Source organism: Ranitomeya variabilis, chromosome 8 (assembly GCF_051348905.1).
Source record: "Ranitomeya variabilis isolate aRanVar5 chromosome 8, aRanVar5.hap1, whole genome shotgun sequence".
NCBI classification, from domain to species: Eukaryota; Metazoa; Chordata; class Amphibia; order Anura; family Dendrobatidae; genus Ranitomeya; species Ranitomeya variabilis.
The window spans coordinates 53871000-53895988 of NC_135239.1; the positions used below are offsets into that span (position 1 = coordinate 53871000).

Here is a 24989-nt window from a genome sequence, read left to right on the forward strand (position 1 = left end):
TTAGTCCTCCGGCTGGTGCTGGGCATCTAGAATCAACGTAGGCATGCTACCCGGCCACTGCTAGTTGTGCGTTAGGTTTAGTTCATGGTCAGCTCAGTTCCCATCTTCCAAGAGCTAGTTCCTATATATGCTGATGCTATGTTCTCTTGCCATTGAGAACATGACAGCGGGGACTCTCGGCCTCCGATTTGGTGGGCGGGGACCCTCGGCCTCCGATTTGGTGGGCGGGGACCCTCGGCCTCCGATTTGGTGGGCAGGGACCCTCGGCCTCCGATTTGGTGGTCGGGGACCCTCGGCCTCCGATTTGGTTGGCGAAGCCCCTCGGCCTCCGATTTGGTTGGCGGGGCCCCTCGGCCTCCGATTTGGTGGGCGGGGACCCTCGGCCTCCGATTTGGTGGGCGGGGACCCTCGGCCTCCGATTTGGTGGGCGGGGACCCTCGGCCTCCGATTTGGTGGGCGGGGACCCTCGGCCTCCGATTTGGTGGGCGGGGCCCCTCGGCCTCCGATTTGGTGGGCGGGGACCCTCGGCCTCCGATTTGGTGGGCGGGGACCCTCGGCCTCCGATTTGGTGGGCGGGGACCCTCGGCCTCCGATTTGGTGGGCGGGGCCCCTCGGCCTCGGATGTGGTGGGCGGGGCCCCTCGGCCTTCCGCTTTGGTGGGCGGGGCCAGGCCCCTTGGCCTCCGCTTTGGTGGGCAGGGACCCTCGGCCTCCGTTTTGGTGGTCGGGGACCCTCGGCCTCCGATTTGGTTGGCGAAGCCCCTCGGCCTCCGATTTGGTTGGCGGGGCCCCTCGGCCTCCGATGTGGTGGGCGGGGCCCTCCGGCCTCCGATTTGGAGGGCGGGGACCCCCGGCCTCCGATTTGGTGGGCGGGGCCCCTCGGCCTCCGATTTGGTGGGCGGGGACCCTCGGCCTCCGATTTGGTGGGCGGGGACCCTCGGCCTCCGATTTGGTGGGCGGGGACCCTCGGCCTCCGATTTGGTGGGCGGGGACCCTCGGCCTCCGATTTGGTGGGCGGGGACCCTCGGCCTCCGATTTGGTGGGCGGGGCCCCTCGGCCTCCGATGTGGTGGTCGGGGCCCCTCGGCCTCCACTTTGGTGGGCGGGGCCGGGCCCCTCGGCCTCCGCTTTGGTGGGCGGGGCCGCTCGGCCTTCGATTTGGTGGGCGGGGCTCCTTGGCCTCCGATTTGGTTGGCGGGGCCCCTCGGCCTCCGATTTGGTTGGCGGGGCCCCTTGGCCTCCGATTTGGTGTGTGCTCTGCCTGGGGCCACTGTGCTCTGCCTGGGGCCCCATATGCTGCCTGGGGCCCCTGTGCTCTGCCTGGGGCCCCATATGCTGCTTGGGGCCTCTGTGCTCTGCCTGGGGCCCCTGTGCTCTGCCTGGGGCCCCATGTTCTGCCTGGGGCCCCATGTTCTGCCTGGGGCCCCTGTGCTCTGCCTGGGGCCACTGTGCTCTGCCTGGGGCCCCATGTTCTGCCTGGGGCCACTGTGCTCTGCCTGGGGCCCCATAAGCTGCCTGGGGCCCCTGTGCTCTGCCTGGGACCACTGTGCTCTGCCTGGGGCCCCATATGCTGCCTGGGGCCCCTGTGCTCTGCCTGGGGCCACTGTGCTCTGCCTGGGGCCCCATATGCTGCCTGGGGCCACTGTGCTCTGCCTGGGGCCCCATATGCTGCCTGGGGCCCCTGTGCTCTGCCTGGGGCCCCATATGCTGCCTGGGGCCCCTGTGCTCTGCCTGGGGCCCCTGTGCTCTGCCTGGGGCCCCATGTTCTGCCTGGGGCCCCTGTGCTCTGCCTGGGGCCACTGTGCTCTGCCTGGGGCCCCATATGCTGCCTGGGGCCCCTGTGCTCTGCCTGGGGCCCCATATGCTGCCTGGGGCCCCTGTGCTCTGCCTGGGGTCCCTGTGCTCTGCCTGGGGCCCCATATGCTGCCTGGGGCCCCTGTGCTCTGCCTGGGGCCCCTGTGCTCTGCCTGGGGCCCCATGTTCTGCCTGGGGCCCCTGTGCTCTGCCTGGGTGTAGGACACTGGTGACGTCACTTATCTCCGGACATTAGCTCCGGACATTAGCTCCGGACATTATCTCAGGACATTAGCTCCGGACAAAGCCACGGAAGTTGGCACAAATTGCAGGAAGTAGTATTCTAGGCAATTATATATTAGATTAGAGGCAGCATAGTTGGAAAAAAGTTTATTCTAGTTCAACCTTACATATTCCACTGTTGATCCAGAAGAAGCCTCCATACAGTACAAACTCTTTAATCCCTTTCTGACCTCGGACGGGATAGTACGTCCGAAGTCAGATCCGCTGCTTTGATGTGGGCTCCGGCGGTGAGCCCATATCAAAGCCGCGACATGTCAGCTGTTTTGAACAGCTGACGTGTGCGCGCAATAGCGGCGGGTGAAATCGCGATCCACCCGCCGCTATTAACTACAGCTTCCGGCCGCGCGGCCGGAAATGTGCACATTGCAGCGATGCATCAGGATAGTAACCAGAGGTCCTTGAAACATCTATGGTTACTGGTGCCAGTTTGCTGTGAGCGCCACCCTGTGGTCGGCGCTCATAGCAAGCCTGTAATTCAGCTGCATAGGAGCGATCTGATGATCGCTCCTATGTAGCTGAGCCGATCCAGCTGTGCCAGCTTCTAGCCTCCCATGGAGGCTATTGAAGCATGGCAAAAGTAAAAAAAAAATGTTTAAAAAAATATGAAATAAATAAAAAAAAATATAAAAGTTTAAATCACCCTCTTTTGCCCCATTCAAAATAAAACAATAAAAATCAAATCAAATATGCACATATGTGGTATCGCCACGTTCAGAATCGCCCGATCAATCAATAAAAAAAGGATTAACCTGATCACTAAAAGGCTTAGTGAGAAAAAAATTAGAAACGCCAAAATTATGTTTTTTTGGTCACTGCAACATTGCATTAAAATGCAATAACGGGCGATCAAAAGAACGTATCTGCACCAAAATGGTATCACTAAAAACATCAGCTTGGCACACAAAATATAAGACCTCACCCGACCCAGATCACGAAAAATGGAGGCGCTACGGGTATCGGAAAAAGGCGCAATTTTTTTTTTTTTTTTTTTTTAGCAAAGTTTGGATTTTTTTTTCACCACTTAGATAAAAAATAACCTAGACATGTTTGGTGTCTATGAACTTGCACTGACCTGGAGAATCATAATGGCAGGTCAGTTTTAGCATTTAGTGAACCTAGCAAAAAAGCCAAACAAAAAACACGTATGAGATTGCACTTTTTTTGCAATTTCACCGCACTTGGAATTTTTTTCCCATTTTCTACTACACGTCATGGTAAAACCAATGATGTCATTCAAAAGTACAACTCGTCTCACAAAAAATAAGCCCTCACATGGCCATATTGACAGAAAAATAAAAAAGTTATGGCTCTGGGAAGGAGGGAAGTGAAAAATGAACATGGAAAAACGGAAAATCCCAAGGTCATGAAGGGGTTAAAGCCACAGAATTAGAAGCCATATTAGCAATCTAGTTTTTCTAAACAATGTTGAACTATAAGGAGAATGAATACCTGTGATTTCTGTGCATCCTCAAATTTCCTCTTTTCTACCCTAGAGAATGAGAAGAAGGAAGAGTACAGATTGTGGTGACTTTTGACTTTACAAAACCAATGTTTGCTGTCAGTAATCTTTACATAGAGCAGTAAAGGAAGTGAAATCTGTATTTTAGGGTCAGGGCCAGTAGCTGATGATGCATCAGAGACATAGAGAGATATGTTATTTTTGAGCAAAAATGAATTAGTCCAAAAGTGAAATAAAACTTTTAAAGGGAGCCTGTCACTAGATTCATGCTGCCCAAACCACTGGACAAGAGTTTGGTAGCAAGTTGACAGCCAGGTACTATAGGGAGAGACAAGACTAGTCCGGTGACGCCCCAACAGGCTTCTTCTCAACACAGCTTCAGTTGATTGACAGGTCTCTCCTATGTGTATACATCGGCTTATCAATCAACTGGAGCGTTGCTGAGAGAAGCCATCTGGGGCCTTCAATGGCACAGCCAGGCCCTGATTCATGATGCCCGAAGTTCACATGTGATAAAGCAAAATCTGTTCCTGCTGTGTTGACTCTCCTTGCTTCTGATATGGTTGACTATACTCTGTATACAGTGTGTAAATTACCATACAATGCCTAATTGTCAGTGCCATAAAATAACTATAATAATATCAGCACATTCGTTGGCAAAATCACACTTTCATGCAGTTGCTTAAAAGCATACTTAAGGCCCCGTCTCACTTAGCGACGCTAAAGCGATCCCGACAACGATACGACCTGTCAGGGATCGTTGCTGCGTCGCTATGTGGTCGCTGGTGAGATGTCAAACAGTGAGATCTTCCAACGATCGCTGCTGCGATCTCGCTGTTTGACATCTCACCAGCGACCTGTAGCGACCTGTACAACGATGTCACATGGGAGCTATTATGACGATTCAGTGTCTGAGTCGTCAACGAGGTCGTTGGTAAGGTGTCAAACACAGCGATGTGTGCTACCCAGCGGGACCTCAACGATCAAAAAAAGGTCCAGGCCATTCCGACACGACCAGCGATCTCACAGCAGGGGCCTGGTCGCTGCTACGTGTCACACATAGCGAGATCGCTACTGAGGTCGCTGTTGCGTCACAAAACTTGTGACTCTGCAGCGATCTCGCTAGCGATCTCGCTTAGTGAGACGGGGGCTTTACGCTGCTAGATAATCATGAAGGATCCAAGTTAAAAACCCTTGACTCACCATTATCTTGCCATGTAAACAGGCTGCCGATCACCCGATGTATGAGTAAAATCCATATTTATCAGGTGAAATGATATTTTGTGCACAATAGATCATCATTTTCGGCATCACATTACTCTGTGTACAGGACTTGTGCTGCCGAGAACAATTGCCAACTATGCTCACTGAGCGATCTAGTATAGATGGCCCAGTGCGCATTGTTTGCTTTGGTCTGCTTGTGTAAACAGGTTGTGAAAAGACCGCTGATCGGTAAAAACTGACCTAGCGGCAATCCATCTAAAGACACCTTTAGTTAAAATGCTGCAAAATTATTCCACAACCATTTATTGCAAAAAAAAATTATAGTATCCAGTGCCAAAAAAATAGTACTAAATGTTGTTAGAATAATGCTAACTGACAGTGACTAAATAACAGCATAATACACAAGAAAATCTAATAATACAGCTGCTTCTCACAAAATTAGAATAGCATAAAAAAATGTATTTCAGTTGATCAATACAAAAAGTGAAACTCATATATTGTATAGATTCATTACAAACAGAGTGATCTATTTCAAGTGTTTATTTCTGTTAATGTTGATGATTATGGCTTACAGCCAATGAAAACCCAAGTGTCCATTATCTCAGTAAGTTAGAATACTTTATAACAGCAGCTTGAAAAATGATTTTAAAATCCGTTATGTTGGCCTGCTGAAATGTATGTTCAGTAAATGCACTCAATACATTGTCGGGGCTCCTTTTGCATCAATTACTGCATCAATGCTGCGTGGCATGGAGGCGATCAGCCTGTTGCACTGCTGAGATGTTATGGAAGCCCAGGTTGCTTTGATAGCAGCCTTCACCTTGTCTGCATTGTTGGGTCTGGTGTCTCTCATCTTCCTCTTGACAATATCCCATAGATTCTCTATGGGGTTAAGCGAGTTTTCTGGCCAATCAAGCACAGTTATACTGTTGTTTCTAAACCAGGGATTGGTACTTTTGGCAGTGTGGACAGGTGCCAAGTCCTGCTGGAGAATGACATTTCCTTCTCCAAAAAGCTTCTTGGCAGAGGGAAACATGAAGTGCTCTAAAATTTCCTGGTAGACGGCTGCGCTGACTTTGGACTTGATAAAACATAGTGGACCTATACTAGCAGATGACATGGCTAGCGAAGCCATCATTGATTGTGGAAACTTCACACTAAATCTCAAGCAGCTTGGATTGTGGTCTCTCCACTCTTCCTCCAGACTCTGGGACCTTGATTTCCAAATGAAATGCAAAATGTACTTTCCTTGTGGAGTATGTCAATAACTGCCTTCTAGACATCTGTCAATTCAGCAGTCTTCCCCATGATTGTGGAACCTGCTGAAACAAACTAAGGAACCTTTTTAATCACTTAGGAAGCCTTTGCAGGTGTTTTTTGTTAATTTGTGTAATTTACTGAGATACTCACTTTTGGGTTTTAATTGGCTGTAAGCCATAATCATCAACATTAACAGAAATAAACACTAGAAATAGATCACTCTATTTGTAATGACTCTATATAATATATACATTTCACTTTTTGTACTGAAGAACTGAAATAAATTAACTTTTTGATGATGTTCTAATTTTGTGAGCTGCACCTGTATGTCCTAAATATAATATTAGGATTTTTTGGTGAATACAAGACTTGGGTGCCAGGTAGTCGGTGGTGCACCTGTAACATGCAACAGCTGAGAGAGTTGCAGACCCCCAAAGCTGACTCTTGTCTTGACAAAGCTGTAACTACCATGCTGTCGAGCCATTTCGAATGATTTTTGCGTTCTGACGGCTGCTACAGTGTAATTCATTTAGTAAATATTGAGGGAAAGTTTCACGTAGTTTATACTGTTTGCTTTAAGCATTGCTCAATATTGAAAAAGTATTTCCAAAGTGCCAACTAAGTAAAAGAGGCTGCATTGTTTCCTGGTATAAAGACTGATTATATTTTGCTGAGGTTCACAGACAGCTTGGAGGCATACCTTCCATCAGATTATAAATCACGGCACCTCACGTGCGGTATGCACAAACTCTGGTGTAACAGCAGCCGTGGTTTGTCAATACTTTAGTCCAGAAAAGCCAGGAAAGCAGGGTATATTTTATTGCAGTTTAAGATTACGCCACAGAGGAGACAAGTGCACCTGTCCTGAGGCTTCTCATGGCACGCGGCAAAGCTGCATTTCTTAAAGGGGTTCTTTAGTTGTAATATCTCTGGTTGGTGGCTTTAGAGATGGAACTCCAATAAAAGTTCTCTCAATATTTCAAATAAATAGGTCATCAAATATATATTGTAAGAAGTGTTGGATGTTTTTTCTAAAATTTTCATTGCCATTGTAAATATTTAAACAATCCATTTTTTTACTGATCGATCACTGATCACTTGTTAAGTCATCAGTAGCGATAGGTAATGTTACAATCTCCTACATATAGATAACACAGGATGTCACAAAAGTTCAGAGACACAGCACACCCCTCACCATGACCTCTGCGCAGGACACTGAGCATGCCCAGGAAACTCTGTCAATGAACAGGATCAGGTTCCTATGGTTCATGTGGCTACTGTAAAGGTACCTTCACACTTAACAACTTTCCAACGAGAACGACAACGATCCGTGACGTTGCAGCGTCCTGGATAGCGATATCGTTGTGTTTGACACGCAGCAGCGATCTGGATCCCGCTGTGATATCGTTGGTCGGAGCTAGAAGGCCAGCACCTTATTTCGTCGTTAGGTCGGTGTGTATTGTCGTGTTTGACAGCAAAAGCAACGATGTCAGCAATGTTTTACAATTGTAACCAGGGTAAACATTGGGTTACTAAGTGCAGGGCCGCGCTTAGTAACCCGATATTTACCCTGGTTACCAATGTAAAAGTAAAAAAAAAACACTACATACTCACCTTCTGATGTCTGTCACGTCCCCCGGCGTTCGCGCTGCTGCTCAGAGCTTCCTGCACTGAATGTGTCAGTGCCGGCCGTAAAGCGGAGCACAGCGGTGACGTCACCGCTGTGCTCTGCCGGCCCTGACACATTCAGTGCAGGGAAGCTCTGAGCAGCAGAGTTGAAGACAGTTTCAACGATGCCGAAGTCGTTCCCCTGATCGTTGGTCGCTGGAGAGAGCTGTCTGTGTGATAGCTCCCCAGCGACCTAAACAGCGACGCTCCAGCGATCGGCTCGTTGTCTATATCTCTGCAGCGTCGCTGAGTGTGACGGTACCTTAAGGCTTGTCTGATGGCTGCTAACAGCAGCACAGGGAAGATCATTGCCCCCATAATTATTTATAGAAAAAGTTAAAATTTACAGTAAAAAAAAAAGCACCATTATCTTTATCTAAAAAAAATACTAATGCAGGTGAAACATTTTGTTCCTTATATTGTAGTAATCCAGTGCACAACATGTATGATAGTGCTCCACATCCTGCGCACTGCCTATATACACTTCTCAACACTGAAATTGCAACCTCAAGAAGGAAAATTCATGGAATTATGGAAATCACAGGATGGATAGACAAGTTAAAGAGAATCTGTCACCCCCTGGATGATTTTGATCTATTAATATGGGCCTATAGGCAATAGAATGGTTAAACCAGTCTTACATGTATGCTTCATAGCTCCGGTGTAGATCTTGAGAAATTAAAATTCATCAGCATCACACTGACCTGTTCGGTGTTGTAATCCCGTACATGCGCTATGCACGCGTGCGGTTACGTGAACCCTCTCTGCTCTTCTATGGGTATTGTCTGCACTGATCTTCTTCAGTGCAGACACCACACATAGGAGGACGGTCAGGGTTCGCATAACCGTGCGTGTGCACAGCACATATGCAGGACAGGTCAGTGTGACGCTGATGGGAGTTAGGTATCATTATAATGAAGTCAGGAGGCAGTGATTTCTTCCAGGCACCGCATGTCACAGAGCCTGGAAGAAATAATTAATATGTAACATTATAAATGAATTTCTCAAGATCTACACCGCAGCTATGAGGCATACAGGTAAGACTGGTTTAAATTGTCCAGGGGGTGACAGATTCCCTTTAATAGTCTGTAAATTATGAAAAATTTGAAACAACATTTTAAAACATCTCAACTTACTCAGTAACAAGTATGAGTGCCACATGCTCATTACCCGCCTTGGTTGCCATCAATGAGGTTATTAATGGTTGTCTGAGGAATCTTCTGCCACACTGAATGCACATTGGCACAAATATCCTCAAAATCCACTGCTGGCAGCTCCTTGTGTTGTTGTTGACTAATGATGTACCAGATGTGCTCAATAGCAGACATATCCAGAGAAGTTGCAGGCAATGGAAGCACTTTTAGGCCACACAGGCTGTTCACAGTAACACGAACAACTGGCAGCATGGCCTTGTCATGCTGAAAATACAGCTCCTGATAAACTTTGGAGAAATGGCCATACTACTGGTTCCATGAGTAATCCATTCTGTGCTACAAGTATAATTGGACGTCACAAATTAATGCGTCATTGTTCACGAAGAACATTAGATGGCACATTGAGCGAAGAGCCAGATATCCAGCTACAGATGTCCATTGACCTTACGCCACCACTACCCAATGCAATAATGGTGCACAGCAAGACCGCAATGAAGGCTGGAATGGAGGTCTATCCTCTTCAGTAACAGCTGGATATTGGTCTGGAGACCAAATAGGCAACACCATGAAGAGGCATTCATAATGGAATGTCAACACCAGTCCTACTCTCAGGATTATGGTGTTGGGTAGCCGGACCCCTCTAGTCTTCATTCCAGGTACACTAATAGCTTGGTGTTATATTGATTTGTTTGTGAAACCAGTGATGCTGTCATTTGTCCAAAGTGTCCCACAGCATATTGCTCATGCTACTCTGAGTAGCATGTGTGGCCTAAATGTGCTACCATCGCCTGCAGGATCTCCAGACTAATCTCCCATCAAGCACATCTGGGACGTCATTGGTTGGTGTAACAAAACACTCCGGGATCGCCTTTGCTGGGGTCAAAGGTCACGTGGTTTGTGCATTAAACTCTGAGGCGACAGCAGGTTTCCAAGTTGACTGACCTCAGGTCAGGTTTATTAAAGTGAAAGCAAATACAGAAAACAAAACATAAAAATAAATCCTAGCCTGTCCGGCGCTAACTAAACAAATACGTTGCTATCTAACAACTGGGGGGGCTTCTCCCTCCCAGCTAACATTACACAGATCATGAGCACAGCTCTCACTCACGTTTGTCTCACACAGACAGGCATTCTGTGTGCCCCAGGCTGACGCTGAAAACCCCCAGCTGGTCATCCTTTATTCCTACACTTATTAACCCCTGAGTATCCTGAAAATACTGAGCGGCCTAATTCACATAGGACAAGTACCTGGGCGAGATATACCTGCCCCCAACTACCAGACCGACATGACTCTTACATATCCTCCCCCCCTGCTCAGACCACTCAGGTCGAGCAAGAATACTCTCGAAACAGTGTACTCGGGACAGGGCATCAGCGTTCCCCATCTGCACCCCGGGGCGGTGCTCCACCGTGAAAGAGTAAGCCTGCAGGGCAAGGAACCACCGGGTTACCCGACTATTACGGTCCTTGTGGAGGTGCATCCACTTGAGAGGGGCATGGTCCGTGACCAGCCTAAACTTCCTACCTGCCAGGTAATATTTGAGGGAGTCGAGAGCCCATTTGATGGCTAGGCACTCTTTTTCAACCACGGCATACCTCTGCTCATGTACATTCAGTTTCCGACTGAGATAGAGGACCAGGTGTTCGACTCCGTCCCTTACCTGGGAAAGTACAGCTCCGACACCAGTATCAGAAGCATCAGTTTGCACCACAAACTCGCTGCTGAAATCAGGAGTCACTAGTACGGGCTGAGAGCACAAAGCCCGTTTCAGACTGTGGAAGGCCTCTTCAGCCGCTGAGGTCCATTTTACCATGACGGAATCCCTCCCTTTGGTAAGATCCGTCAAGGGGGTAGCCATGGCCGCAAAGTTGGGTATGAACCGGCGATAATAGCCGGCAATGCCCAGGAAAGCTTGAACTTGTTTCTTGTTCACTGGTTGCGGCCAGCCCTGAATTGCCTGTATTTTGTTGATTTGGGGTTTAACCACTCCTCTGCCAATCACGTAGCCCAAGTATCGGGCTTCTTCAAGGCCGATGTGACATTTCTTGGGATTCGCCGTTAAGCCTGCGTCTCTCAGGTCATCAATCACCGCCTGTACCTTCCGGAGGTGAGCTTCCCAGTCCATGCTGTAAATTATGATGTCGTCTAGGTAGGCAGAAGCGTACTGCCTGTGGGGCCTCAAGACTCGATCCATCAATCTCTGGAACGTTGCTGGGGCTCCGTGAAGTCCAAACGGCATGTAGATATACTGGAACAGCCCTTCCGGTGTAGCAAATGCCGTCTTCTCTCTGGCCGCCTCGGCCAGAGGGATCTACCAGTACCCCTTTGTTAGGTCCAGGGTCGTAATGTATCGGGCTTTACCAAGCCGGTCGATCAACTCATCGACCCAGGGCATAGGGTACACATCAAATTTAGAAACTGCATTCAGTTTCCTAAAGTCATTGCAAAACCGTATAGAGCCATCCGGCTTAGGTATCAACACGATTGGACTGGACCAGGCGCTGTGCGACTCTTCAATGACTCCTAAGTCCAACATTGCCTTCACCTCCCGGGAGACGGCTTCACGGCGTGCTTCCGGAATCCGGTATGGCTTCACATGAACTGTGACACCAGGCTCTGTGACAATCTCATGTTTCACTAGCCTAGTCTGGCCAGGTTTTTCCGAGAAAAACTGTTGGTTCTGTAACAAAAACTGCTTAACCTCAGATTTTTGTCGTTCAGAGAGAGTCTCGGCAATCTGCACCTCCGGTACGGTCGGTGAGCAAACCGGACGAGGCAGATCCGCTGTTAGGGCAGCGCGGTCTTTCCAGGGTTTTATCAGATTCACATGATAAATCTGTTCTGGTTTTCTCTTACCAGGCTGGTGCACTTTATAGTTCACTTCACCAACTCGTTCCCTGACCTTAAAGGGGCCCTGCCATTTTGCCAGAAATTTACTATCCACCGTAGGAATTAGGATCAACACCCTATCCCCGGGTGCAAACGTACGGACCTTGGCGCCTCTATCATAACTTTGCCTCTGGGCTCCCTGGGCCTGTAACATATGTTCCCTAACAAGGGGCATGACAGCAGCATCTGTCCTGCATTTGCGTTACATGGTCTATCACCGTTTTAAAGGGAGTGACTTGACCTTCCCAGGTTTCTTTTGCGACGTCTAACAATCCACGGGGACGACGGGCGTATAATAGCTCGAAAGGCGAGAATCCTGTGGAAGACTGGGGAACTTCCCTAATGGCAAACAGCAAATAGGGTAACAAGTAATCCCAGTTCTTCCCATCTTTGTCTATCGCCTTCCGGAGCATCTGTTTTAAGGTTTTATTGAACCGCTCAACCAGGCCATCTGTTTGAGGTTGAGAGACAGATGTACGCAACTGGTCTATTTGCAAGAGTCTGCAGAGCTCCTTCATCACCCTTGACATAAAGGGAGTCCTCTGGTCGGTGAGTATCTGTTTTGGAATTCCCACCCGACTAAACACTTGTACCAACTCTTTGGCGATCGTTTTGGTAGCAGTGTTACGCAAAGGGATGGCTTCTGGGTAACGAGTGGCATAGTCCATGATGACGAGGATATGTTGGTGCCCACGTGCGGACCGGGGAAGGGGCCCAACCAGATCCATCCCAATTCTCTCGAAAGGGACTCCAATGATAGGGAGGGGTACCAAAGGGCTACAGAACCGAGGTTTAGGTGCCGAGATTTGGCACTCTGGACAGGACTCACAATTGTTACGCACATCATTGTATATTCCAGGCCACACAAAACAATGCAATATCCTTTCTGTGGTTTTTTGTACCCCCAGATGTCCCCCCATTATATGTCCGTGGGCCAGGTCCAGTACCTTCCGCCGATAAGGTTTGGGTACCACTAACTTTAGCACAGTGTCTTCCCCTTTTTTTCTACCTGGTAGAGTAAATCATTTTCAAGAACCATGTACGGGTACGCTAGCCTAGTGTCAGGTTCCACGGGTACGCTATCTATCACTTTTACATTTTTCCTAGCCTGAGTCAGGGTAGGATCTTTCATTTGTTCGCTGTGGAAGTCATCCAACTGAACTCCCAAATCTGGCAGGCAGGGTGCTGGATGGCCGTCTGCCTCCGCCCCTCGCTGAGTTTCCTCAGTTTCCTCAGTTTCTTCAGTTTCCTCCGTTTCCCCCGCCATAACGGAGAAGGGGTACTGAGGGTTGGGTTCAATAACCTCCCCAGCAACATCTTCCTGTGGGGTCTCGTCTAGGAACTCGGGACCTCCAGATGGCATGGGGGAAGGTTCACAGCTACCGTGAAGGAGCAACTGATTCTCCCATAACTGCCAGAAATGGGGGAAATCCCTACCCAGGATTATATCATGTAACAATGCGGGAACGAGTCCCACTTTGTGTTGCACAGACCCATAGGGAGTGGAAATCGGTATGACCGCTGTTAGGTACGAGCAGGTGTCACCATGCACACACGTTACAGAGAATTTGTCAGACGAACCAGACGGAAGTGCCACCAGACTAGCTTTCACCAGAGTCACCACACTTCCAGAGTCTAGTAACGCCACAACACTTTTCCCATCAACAGATAATTCACACAGGTGTTTTGCTATATCATTTTGACCCGCATTCACATTCACCAGCCGTGTAACCAAAGACATGCGTTTCTTAGAGTCTATAACATCGCACTGCATGGGTTCAGTGGTAACAGGACAGTTCGCAGAAACATGGCCCTTCTCACGGCAACGGAAACACCTAACAGGCCCCCTACTGAGACCACCGTCCCATACTCTCGGTCTCGGAGCGCGAGCAGTCCCGGGTTCCTCCCCCACAGTTTTTGTCGATTTTCCTTCACCCGTAGTCGCTGGAACAGTCTTACCGGTTCCACGAGGAGAAGGCACAGACCGGGTGCTAGCGGTTTCGTCGGGAAGTCCTTCTGCCACGGAATAACGCTCGACCAACTCCACAAGTTGATCCGCTGTCGTGGGATTTCCTTGGCTTACCCACCTTTTCAGCGCTGGAGGTAGCACTCTCAGATACTTGTCCAGGACAACCCACTGAATTATTTCTGGGGTTGTCAGTACCTCGGGTTGCAGCCATTTCTTTGTCAAGTAGATCAGGTCGAACATCTGAGACCGCGGCGGTTTATCTGGCTGGTATGTCCACTGGTGTACCCTCTGCGCACGGACAGCCGTCGTCACACCTAGCCGGGCCAGGATCTCAACTTTCAGCTTCTCAAAGTCCTGAGCGACTTCCGGGTCTAAGTCATGGTAAGCTTTTTGGGCCTCGCCGGAGAGAAACGGAGCAATCAAATCGGCCCATCGTGCCTTCGGCCACTTCTCCCTCAACGCCGTCCGCTCAAACGTTGTCAGGTACGCCTCGACGTCATCTTCTGCGGTCAACTTTTGCCAGTATCGACTCACATGGATCCTTCTGGACTCTGCTTCTGGGTCCACCTCAGGCATGCTCACCAGGCGCTGCACCACCTGTTGGAGAAGGTGGCGGTCTGCAGCCATCATGTCCACTAACTCCTTCAGCTGTGCAGCCATCAAGCGATTAGCTTCATGCTGTGCGGCAGTGGCCTGCTGCTGTACGGCAGTGGACTGCACTAGGGCTTTCACCACATCTTCCATACTGTCGCCTGTGCCACGCGATGCCCGCGTTCTCCACCACAATGTAACAAAACACTGCGGGATCGCCTTTGCTGGGGTCAAAGGTCACGTGGTTTGTGCATTAAACTCTGAGGCGACAGCAGGTTTCCAAGTTGACTGACCTCAGGTCAGGTTTATTAAAGTGAAAGCAAATACAGAAAACAAAACATAAAAATAAATCCTAGCCTGTCCGGCGCTAACTAAACAAATACGTTGCTATCTAACAACTCGGGGGGCTGCTCCCTCCCAGCTAACATTACACAGATCATGAGCACAGCTCTCACTCACGTTTGTCTCACACAGACAGGCATTCTGTGTGCCCCAGGCTGACGCTGAAAACCCCCAGCTGGTCATCCTTTATTCCTACACTTATTAACCCCTGAGTATCCTGAAAATACTGAGCGGCCTAATTCACATAGGACAAGTACCTGGGCGAGATATACCTGCCCCCGACTACCAGACCGACATGACTCTTACATTGGCAATTGCAAAAGGAGCTGCCAGCAGTGAATCTTGATGATTTTCATGCCCAAAAAGCATTCAGCATGACAGAACATTCCTCAGACAACAGATAATAGCCTAATTGAAAGCAGCCAAGGCTGTAAGTGCAAGGATTTCTGTATGTGGTGCTCATACTAAATACTGAATACATCGAAATGTTTTGAAAATCTACTTTCCATGTCTTCATCATTTACATATTATTAACATGTCTATCCATCCTGAAATTTCCATAATCCTACAACTTTTTCTTCTTGGTGCTGCAATTTCAATTGTTGAGTAGTGTTGAAGAATGGATGGATTGATGAAAACAGATATTTTATGCTAAGTTTTTTAAATAAAAAACATACAGAAGACAATGAAGGTAAATCATTATTACCTTTTTTTCTTGTGAGTTCTTTTTCTTCTGGTTTTATATTTATATATTATGTTCTTTTTATTTAATGTCTCTGCAGCTTCCAACTATTCTAGACAGCAGTTCTCGTGGGATCGACGTGAGATTTTGGGGAAAAGTTGTCTCTAATATGTCAGAGGCACTGAGAGAGGTATGTGCTCTAGCTTATTATGGTATGTGCTCTAGCTTATTCTATGGTTTCAATTGCGTTTTTACAGAAATCTATAACTGCTTACACTCTGAAATACAGTTCTAAACACAGCAGTACTTGTATATACATAGTATGCATGGTGGGATTGTAATTTAGGTTGTGTGATTTACAGTGCTGCCTTATTTTGTTGTTGGACACTTTCTAAATAGATTGCATCTCCTATAGCCAACCAGTACTCTACAAGGGGCCAGTACTAAAAAAACAGCTGTCTACATTTGGGTGGCAGGTTTGGTTAATATTCTTAGATTTATTTCTAAACATCTTAAAGGGCCAGAGAATAATTTATACGGTATTTACGCCCAAAATGTGGCAATGCAGAGAACCAGTATGCTTCCTTCTGGAGGAGAGCTAATTTGTATGTCTTTTATTTTGACCCCAAAAATTAAAAGCGTTTAATTTACCTAAGGACTATAAGTATAAGATTTTCATTACTTTTATTAAAACTCTCTTCATGAATCCTATCTACCATTTGTATTGTTCTTTTCACTGTAGTTGTCACAGAAACAAAGTGTCCAGGATCTTCTCAGGGTTTTGCAGCCTATTGTGCGAGATGGAGGACCAGCGACCTTCACACAACTCATGAGTTCTCTTTCAGACTTGTTTTGTGGCTATCCGGAGGGTGGTGGTTCCAGAGTTTTCTCCTTCAACTGGTATGAAGATAATAACTACAAGGTTTTCCTCGGAGTGAACTCATCCAAGAGAGAATCAAATTATTTATACGACAAGACAACCAGTAGGTGTTCACATGGAACCATAAAGAAACTGATATGGTTGTAGCTTAATCTACTGGTCTCACAAAGCTCAGATCAATAATTTCTAAAGTTGTGGCCAAAAGTTTTGCGAAACTCTCCAAATCTCAATCTCATTGTGGTCAATCCTGAAAAAGTGGGAGGACAAACAAAACCACAGAAATTATGATAAACTCCAAGCTCTGATTAGGCAAGAAGAAGATATCATTAGTCAGGATTGGCCCAAAAGCTGATATCCAGCTGCCAGGACAAAGGGCAGAAGTCTTGGAAAATAATGGTCAATGCCGTAAATATTGAGTCTTTACATAAACTTGATGTTTTGTCATTAAAAGTGTAAACACTTATGAAATGCTGATAATTATTACTTCAGTAACCAGAGAAACATCCGACTAAAACCACCGAAACAGCAAAATTTGTGGAAACAAAAATTTGTGTCAGTTTCAAAACTTTTTGCCATGACTGTAAACCCACATTCATAGACCAGATAGCAGATGAGAGATGCATTTACATGAATCCAAGCTATCAGCAGCAATTAAAGGGAACCTGACAGCTGATAAATGCTGTCCTATCTACAGGCAGCAGGTATTGGACATTGGCTGTAAGATTTCAGCCATGTTTTACGCTAAAACTCTAAGCCACTGGGGCCGATCCGCACAGGAGACTAGTCAGAAAAGCGGGTCCCCTGAGGCTTCTCCCCACCTCCTCCCCTTGAGTGGCAGGTCTCTCTCAACATCCGCATGCAGGGATGCTGGCAGCAGGCAGGGAGAAGCAGCTCCCTCTGGCAGCAGGCAGGGAGGAGACAATGGGGACAGACCTGTCCGGCTTGTTTCCTGTGCAGGTCGGGCCACGGCGGCTTTGACTATGTTTTTCTCTGCAATGTAGCGTTTCAGAGTTAATCATATATGGCTGAAATCATACCTGATACATGCTGCCTAGGGATCGGGCCTCATGTATCAGCTGTCAGGTTCCGGTTCTTTAAGTCTTTGAAGGTCTCTTCAAATCCATAGTATTTCTGCCTTTTCTTCTTATTTCTGGTTTGGATTTTATCTGTAGACATAAGATGAACATCATAATCCAATTTTCAGTACTCTGATTTAGATCTATTGTCTACGGAAAATTTTAAGATACCCATAAACTTTAAATAAGTATGCTGATTATGATGGAATTTGCCAACAATCTAATGTGTATGAGGTCTACCTCACTTTTCAATTATTGCAGTTAACAAGCGAATGAGGATCAGGCATTTTTACATGAAGTGTCTGGCACTAGCTGGTCTCCTTCTCCGCTAATAAATCTCCTTTCAGGGGGTCAGAGGTAGTAGTTAGTTGAATGAGCCATCTTATCTGTACCGTCTGTTTAAATCTCAAGTCTCTTGCACAAGACATTAATATTTATTGGATATGGAAAGCAATAAAGCATCCTGGGAGGTGCCAGCGATTAGGGATGAATAGGGGCAGTGACGGCAAGTGCACTTATAAAGCCCAGTGCACTTGCAGTCTAATTTACATAAGGATAAAAGAGCAGAATGCTTTGCAATGAGGCGATGGATTGGGATGATATAGGTATCATTACAATTATGTAACACTGTAATACATCACACCCTTTGGTTTAAATAAATATAAATAAATCTTTATTTTTATATAGCGCTAACATATTCGGCAGCGCTTTACAGGTTGCACACATTATCATCTCTGTCCCCGATGGGGCTCACAATCTAAATTCCCTATCAGTATGTCTTTGGAATGTGGGAGGAAACCGGAGAACCCGGAGGAAACCCACGCAAACACGGAGAGAACATACAAATTCTTTGCAGAGTTTCCCTCTAAAATGCTGCTGACAGGTTTTCTTTAAACAATTAGTGTGGAGTATAAGTGAAGGATATATTAACATCTATCATGTTTAAATCAACAGCACCGTTTTGTAATGTCCTTATGCAAAGTATGGAGTCTAACCCTGCAACCAAAATCGCATGGAGTGCAATGAAACCTTTGCTCATGGGAAAAATTCTTTACACTCCCGATGCCCCGGCAGTTCAAGAAATTCTAAAGAAAGTAAGGCTTTTTTTTTTTTTTTTGCTGCTATAACATAGTTCAAACTATTTCCTTTATAGATTTTTTAGTTAATATATAAATGGCCAGATTTAGTCGCAGTTAGTTTAGGATTTTTTTGCAGAGTGTAAAGGAGTATTCTCAAGTTTGGAAGTCATCCTGTATCCAACTGGGACCACCACCAATCCCGAGAACTGCTGAAAAGTGGCCGATCATCTGCACTGGAGCTCCATTCATACTTAATGGTAACGCTAGAGATAGCTGAGTGCTGGAATCGTCTGGTTTTCAGCACTCCCGTAAGATTGAATGGACTGGCAGTGCACATGATCGACTTCTGCTCCATTCACACAAGGCTTTTCACAGCCCAAGTTCTCGGGATCGTTGGGGTCCAAGCAGTTGGACCTTCGGCGATCGGGAAGTTATCCAATGGATAAGATATAACTTGATAATACCCCTTTAAGGTTTCCATTCAATGATCTTACAAATCAAGAGAAATTGAACTGCAGTCACCCGGCTCCATGCTTCTACATATCTTATAATGGGATGTTTTCTGACCAACATTGTAAAATAACTCAGTGATTTATTCATTAGTAAGAGAAGCCGGTGTTCTATGAATTTAATTAGAATAATTGGAGACTCACTGTACATCTAAAGCACCGAGCTCGTCATCTTGTATTTCAGGCTAATACTACCTTTGAGCAACTTGAACGCTTGAGGCAAATGGGCAAAGCCTGGGAAGAAGTGGGACCTCAGGTGTGGCACTTCATGCAAAGCAGTGTTCAGATGAATGTCATCCGGGTAGGTTTATTAATTACTTCACACATATTTTCTATTGGTAGTTACAGAAGATAGAATATAAAAAAGTGCAATAAAAAAATGGAAAATATTAGCACATTCACTCAGCTCTAGTTTTAACCTCAATCACAGCAACATAAAGCACCGCAGCCGCAACGCAGCATAAAAGTATGTTTACATATGATTTTGATGCATTTTTCTGCATCGAAATGAAAGGCTATGGCCAGAAATGCGCAGTGGAAATACAGGCTCTAAGGCTATGTTTACATGATACGTTTCCCATACATTTTTTCTAAAAATGTGATTAAATCCCCTTGTTTTTACCACATTTTTAGAAGATTGTCGCTCACAAACTTCATAACTGCATAATGTGATCACTGCCTAAAAAGGAGGTTTCTCCAAATTAGATTGTTATCACTATATTCTAAGAGTCTTCTCATTTACGATCTGGCTGGTGAGATTACCACTAAGAAAGAAATAGATTTGAATGTGTGGTCATTCTCCATTAATAAATGGGGCAGGCAGAGAACCTGTCCAATATGGCACCCAGTAGGGCTATACTACACAACAAAGACACGTGGCACAATTTCAATTGTTCTCTATGGGTGAAACACTGCAAGGGACACAAACATTTACAACATTTCTAACTTCACTTTTTGTTTAAAGGATACTGTCAAAAACCCAACAGTGAAAGACTTTCTCAACCGACAACTTGGAGAGAATGGATTAACTGCCGATGATGTAATAAATTTTCTGCACAATGGTAATCAAGATGAACGACCGGAAGGACAAATGGATTTTGACTGGAGAAATGTGTTTAATTTCACTGATCATGTTGTGCGGCTCTTGAACCAGTACATGGAGGTAAGACACTTCATATATAATAATCTTGGTTTATCCTATTGTGCAATCACCCAACACTAGAGATGAGAGGGTCCAGTGCAAGTTGAATTGTCTGAAATTCACGGTTCCAAGCAAATTCCAATATTTTGAGATTTCATTTGCGCTTTTACAAAAAAAAACTTGCCCGTCACTAATTTCCTACACTGCTGAAGCATCAGAAAGCAGGGTAACATCAATTTGTATTGTTTCGCGGCCTCCCCATAATGAGCTGCAGCTATGCCATCTAGCGGTTTACCACACCTTGTACAGTGGTGGTCAGTACCTGGGGTCATCACAGATCAATGATTCCCAGTCGAGCAGTCTGTACAGCAGAGTCTTTTTCTACTCCAGAGTCACTGGGTAAGTCTCTCTCTCCTATAATGTGTAAGCTCTTATGGTCAGAGGGTCCTCTCCCTCTCCTGTACAGTGCAAGCTCTTATGCTCAGTGGGGTCCTTTCTCTCCTGTAGAGTGTAAGCTCTTATAGTCAGCGGGGGTCCTCTCTCTCCCCAGTAGAATGTAAGCTCCTATGGTCAGAGGTGTCCTCTCTCTGTGTCTTTTGCAGGGTGTAAGCTCTTATGATCAGTGGGGTCTTCTTTCTCTCTCTTGTAGGGTGTAAGCTGTTATGGTCAGCGGGATTCTCTCTCTTTCCTATAGAGTGTATGCTCTTATGGTCAACTGGGTTGTCTCTCTTGTAGGGTGTAAGCTCTTATGTCAGCCAGTTCTCTGTCTCTCCCCTACAGAGTGTACCCCAGATCAGTGGGTCTATCTCTCTCTCTTCTGTAGGGTGTAAGCTCTTATAGTCAGCCAGGTTCTCTCTCTCTCTCCTATAGAGGGTAAGCTCTTATGCTCGGTGGGTTTATCTCTCTCTCTCTTTTATGATGTAAGCTCTTATGGTCAGCAGGGTTCTCTCCCCCACGTGTATTTTCCAATCAATTGCAAGCTTTACCATATTGAAATTTGTGCAAATTCATTCACCGCAAATCAAATTTTTGGGAAAAATTAGTTGAAGTCGGTAAATTCAAATTTCAAAAGTTCCACTCATCTCCACCCAACACCTAAAAAGTGAGGATTTACGAGAGCTTAGCTCAGTATCACACTGCCTTTCATTTACATAATTTACATCTGGGACGCTGTGTCTTTTCGGTGAAGACGAGGATTTTCTATTACATTCATTACATGGTCTATTGAATGTGATTCTCCCTCATTATATTACATTATCTTTACCCCATACATATAAACATAAGGACAGAGGGTGTCTAAAGAGCAGTCAGGCGTCTACTGTCAGTGAATAAACAGTCCGAGGCGTTTTATTTCCCCTCTTACTTTTCTTTAACAACCCGTCTTCTATTACATTTCATTTTCAATTGTTTCCTTTTGGTAATTTGTCCATTCAATAACTAAAAGGAGCTATATAATTGCTGATATGTGTAAACGAGCCCTATATGTAAACAATGGACTCACGAAAATGCATCCATATGCTGTACTTGTAATTAGGAAAGCTTCTTCAGGCTTTTCTATTGTCCAGGCTGGGATGGGTTTGCTGCTCCCATTATCTTGTAATTCTTCCCATAGCTTCTAATTAAGGCTTAAATAATTCTGGCAGTTATTAAAATAAGAAGTGACCCTTGATGTCTTCATTTAACAAGTCAAATTGTAAGTTGTATCTTGAAGTAGCAGCACAGCCCAACCCAAGATGGCTGACTCTAAAGAAATGGAAAGTAATAAATCTATATCAAATTATAATATTCTTGATTTTCACCATGAATCATGAATTGTTTAAAGGGAATCTGTCTGTAGGATCAACCCTGCTAAGCAGTCTATATGGGCAGGCAGGTCATAGGAAGCTGATTAAAATGATACCTTGATATCTGCGATCCCATGTCTTATTCCAGAAAAATCCATGTTTTTCTTGATATGCAAATGAGCTGTTAAGATCTATGGGCCGGGCATAGATCTCCCTGAGAAACTACCTCCAGAGCTTATTTTAAATTAAAGGAGGCGTTACCAGTGTGAGACATGTAATGACTGATAATCCGCTCTCCTGATCTACACGTCTCACACTGGTACCCCCTCCTTTCATATAAAATAAGCTCTGGAGGCAGATTCTCAGGGAGATCATTGTCCGACCCATAGATTTTAAAAACGTATTTACTTATTAAGAAAACTATGGATTTCTATAGCATAAAACATTGGATCTCAGATATAAAGGTATCATTTTATTCAATTTGCTATGATCTGCATGCCCATATAGACGGCTTAGGAATGTTGATCCTACCGACAGATTCCCTTTAGGATAAATTTGGTTGGAGGTCAATAACTGTCATGTAATAAATCACAAAGTCACGTTTTAAGGCTCTTTTATTGGTCAGTCATTGACTTACAGAGTAACTACCTCATATGTATTAATTGTCGGGACTGTCCCGATTTTTCAAAAACAATCCCAGCAAACTTATAGCATCCCGGAACAAAAACGTGTAGGGTTTAAATAAACTATGCCCATGAATGGTTGATTCCACACAGGGTTGGGGCAGATTTGAGGCAGGCCTGAAACTCCCCTAAGGCTAAGTGCATCGAGAATCGGGACGATTTTGCAAATGAAACTCTGATCATTGTTTCATCACCTTCTCCATTATGGAGAAATCCCGGGAAATCGAATTGCACTATCACCCAAGTTAGGTCTGATGTTTTCAACACACTCTTTGACTTGCATGGCCAAGTACAATCCGAATCTCCAACGAGCCCCTCGGAATAACATTGGTCCGATTGTGATCGAAAGTTTTGTCAGATTGAACTCGGACTGAAAATACACTCGTCTGCACCTGCCCAAAGTTTACAACTATACTACTTATGTAATTTTCTTTAATCTAGAGGTGAGAAAATTTGGAAAGCTTTCTGATAGTACATTTTATGGGTCGTTAGTTAAAAAACTATATACAAGAGGCTTCTTTTACACTTACCATGGTTTTGCATCCCGTTTTTGTGGCCCCAATAGATTTCTATGGGGCCACAAAAACGGGCCGCAATAATTCCACTGAGCGTCGTACGCTGTATGGCCATGAGGGCCGTATTTACGGCCATGAAAAAATATCGAGCCTGCTCGATATTTATCATGGCTTATGGACATAGCCCCCATTGTAAATCAATGGGGCCGCAAAAACAACGGAAGGGTGTTTTTGCGGTGCACCGTGACTTCCGGTTTTGCGGACCGCCGTTTTTTTTCCCCAATACTTTTGCCATAGTATTGGAAACCCAAAAAACGTCAATCCGCAAGTTTTCTGTGTTCCGTTATTGCAGCAGACCGTGAAAATTGCGGCAATACGGCCTGCAAAAAAGGCCCGCAATAACGGGCTGCAAAAACTTGGTAACTGTAAAAGAAGCTTAACTAAGCTTAAAAAGTAAGTTTTATAATTTATAAATATGCTTCAGCTTTCCCAGAAGCCCAACTGTCCGAGGTTCGTCAGCTCTGCTCCCAGTCCAGTGCTCCATCCAATTAAGGAAAATTTTCCTGTGTCACCATGTGACCAGTGCTATGTGTAAAGAGGGCTGGTTGACTAGTTCATTTCAATAGATAAGCCAGTCCCCTATTTCATGGCCAGTGCACAGGCAGAGAAGGGGGCTGGCTTTGCTGTTGAAATGCACAGTCATCCAGCCCCTTACACACAATAGCTCCGGGGTGGTGAAACTCTATCCAGTGCTATGGTGAAGGGGGCTGATTGACTGGCTCACTTTAATAGCTGAGCCAGCCCCCTTCTCTACAGCCTTGATAGAGGAGGAGAGTGTCTTAGCTAATAAAATGAGCAGCCATTCGTAAAGTAATTTCAATATGTTTTGCATGTTCAATACTAACAATTTCAAAATTGCAAAACACAAGCACTTATTCTTTTTTCTTACATCCTTACCAGTCATTATCATTACCCATCATTTCACGATTTGCAACACTGAATCTGATGATATGATTCATTGCATTATTATTTATTTATTAACATTCATTGAATAAAATACTTTATATGTGAAATTACTTTACAGTTCATTAAATTGAAAAATAAAAATAAAAATTGAAAAATATAAAAAAAACAATAACCATGGAATGAATGTATTATTAGTCAACAGGAAACATAAAGCCAAAAATTAATTTAAAAAAATCTAATATATTCAGTTTCATCTGCCCTGGATAATTGTTTCTTAGATCATCCAAAAATGTATAAACCTGTAAGGTCCAATTCTGCAAATGGGAGGGTTAAACAATACAGCCTTTAGTTGCAAAAGATGTCTGCCAAAAGAGTAACAACCTGAGAACATCATCTTTGATGTGAGGTAATTGCTCGTTTTTACTATCAGTGTGTTTCAGGAGAGAGGATCAAACAACTTATTGGAATTACTGATATATGAAGTGTGCTCCCATCCCAAATTGCTTCCCACTGACTCTCTACAGTCGGTCGGGCGGCCCTACTATCCAATATTATGTGAGCCTTGATTTGGTAAATGATCAAACCCCAATTATTTGTCCTTTTCTCTCTAGGTGGCCAACAATAATATTAATATGTTGAAAATTGACTTGTTTTTATAGTGCTTATCCTTGGATAAATTTGAAGGTCACGATGATGAATCCCATCTGACACATCACGCTCTTTACCTGCTTGAAGAAAATAAATTCTGGGCCGGTCTTGTGTTCATGGACATGTTCCCATGGACTAATCAGGTTCCACCTCATGTGAAATACAAAATCCGCATGGATATTGATGTAGTGGAGAAAACGAATAAAATTAAAGATAGGTAGGTATTCTAAGATTTATTGAATTATTCAAGACGAGACATCACTTTCCTCCTTCATCCAAGGTGAAGCTGGCACGGGGGTATGAAAAAATTGTCTTTCATACAGGAAAAAAAAAAGGAAGATTTTCATCTCAATTGTCGCGCATTTTTCTACATG

General features: G+C 45.2%; 1 protein-coding gene across 1 annotated transcript in view; it reads left to right on the forward strand.

Moving 5' to 3' along the window:
- Positions 1-24989, forward strand: part of ABCA4 (ATP binding cassette subfamily A member 4) — a 218507-nt gene that overhangs the window by 93050 nt on the left and 100468 nt on the right. The window contains exons 8-13 of the mRNA XM_077277785.1: positions 15435-15524; positions 16077-16317; positions 18245-18384; positions 19063-19179; positions 19843-20040; positions 24627-24832. Of these exons, the coding sequence (XP_077133900.1) occupies positions 15435-15524; positions 16077-16317; positions 18245-18384; positions 19063-19179; positions 19843-20040; positions 24627-24832 (992 nt within the window). The remainder of the gene's footprint in view (positions 1-15434; positions 15525-16076; positions 16318-18244; positions 18385-19062; positions 19180-19842; positions 20041-24626; positions 24833-24989) is intronic.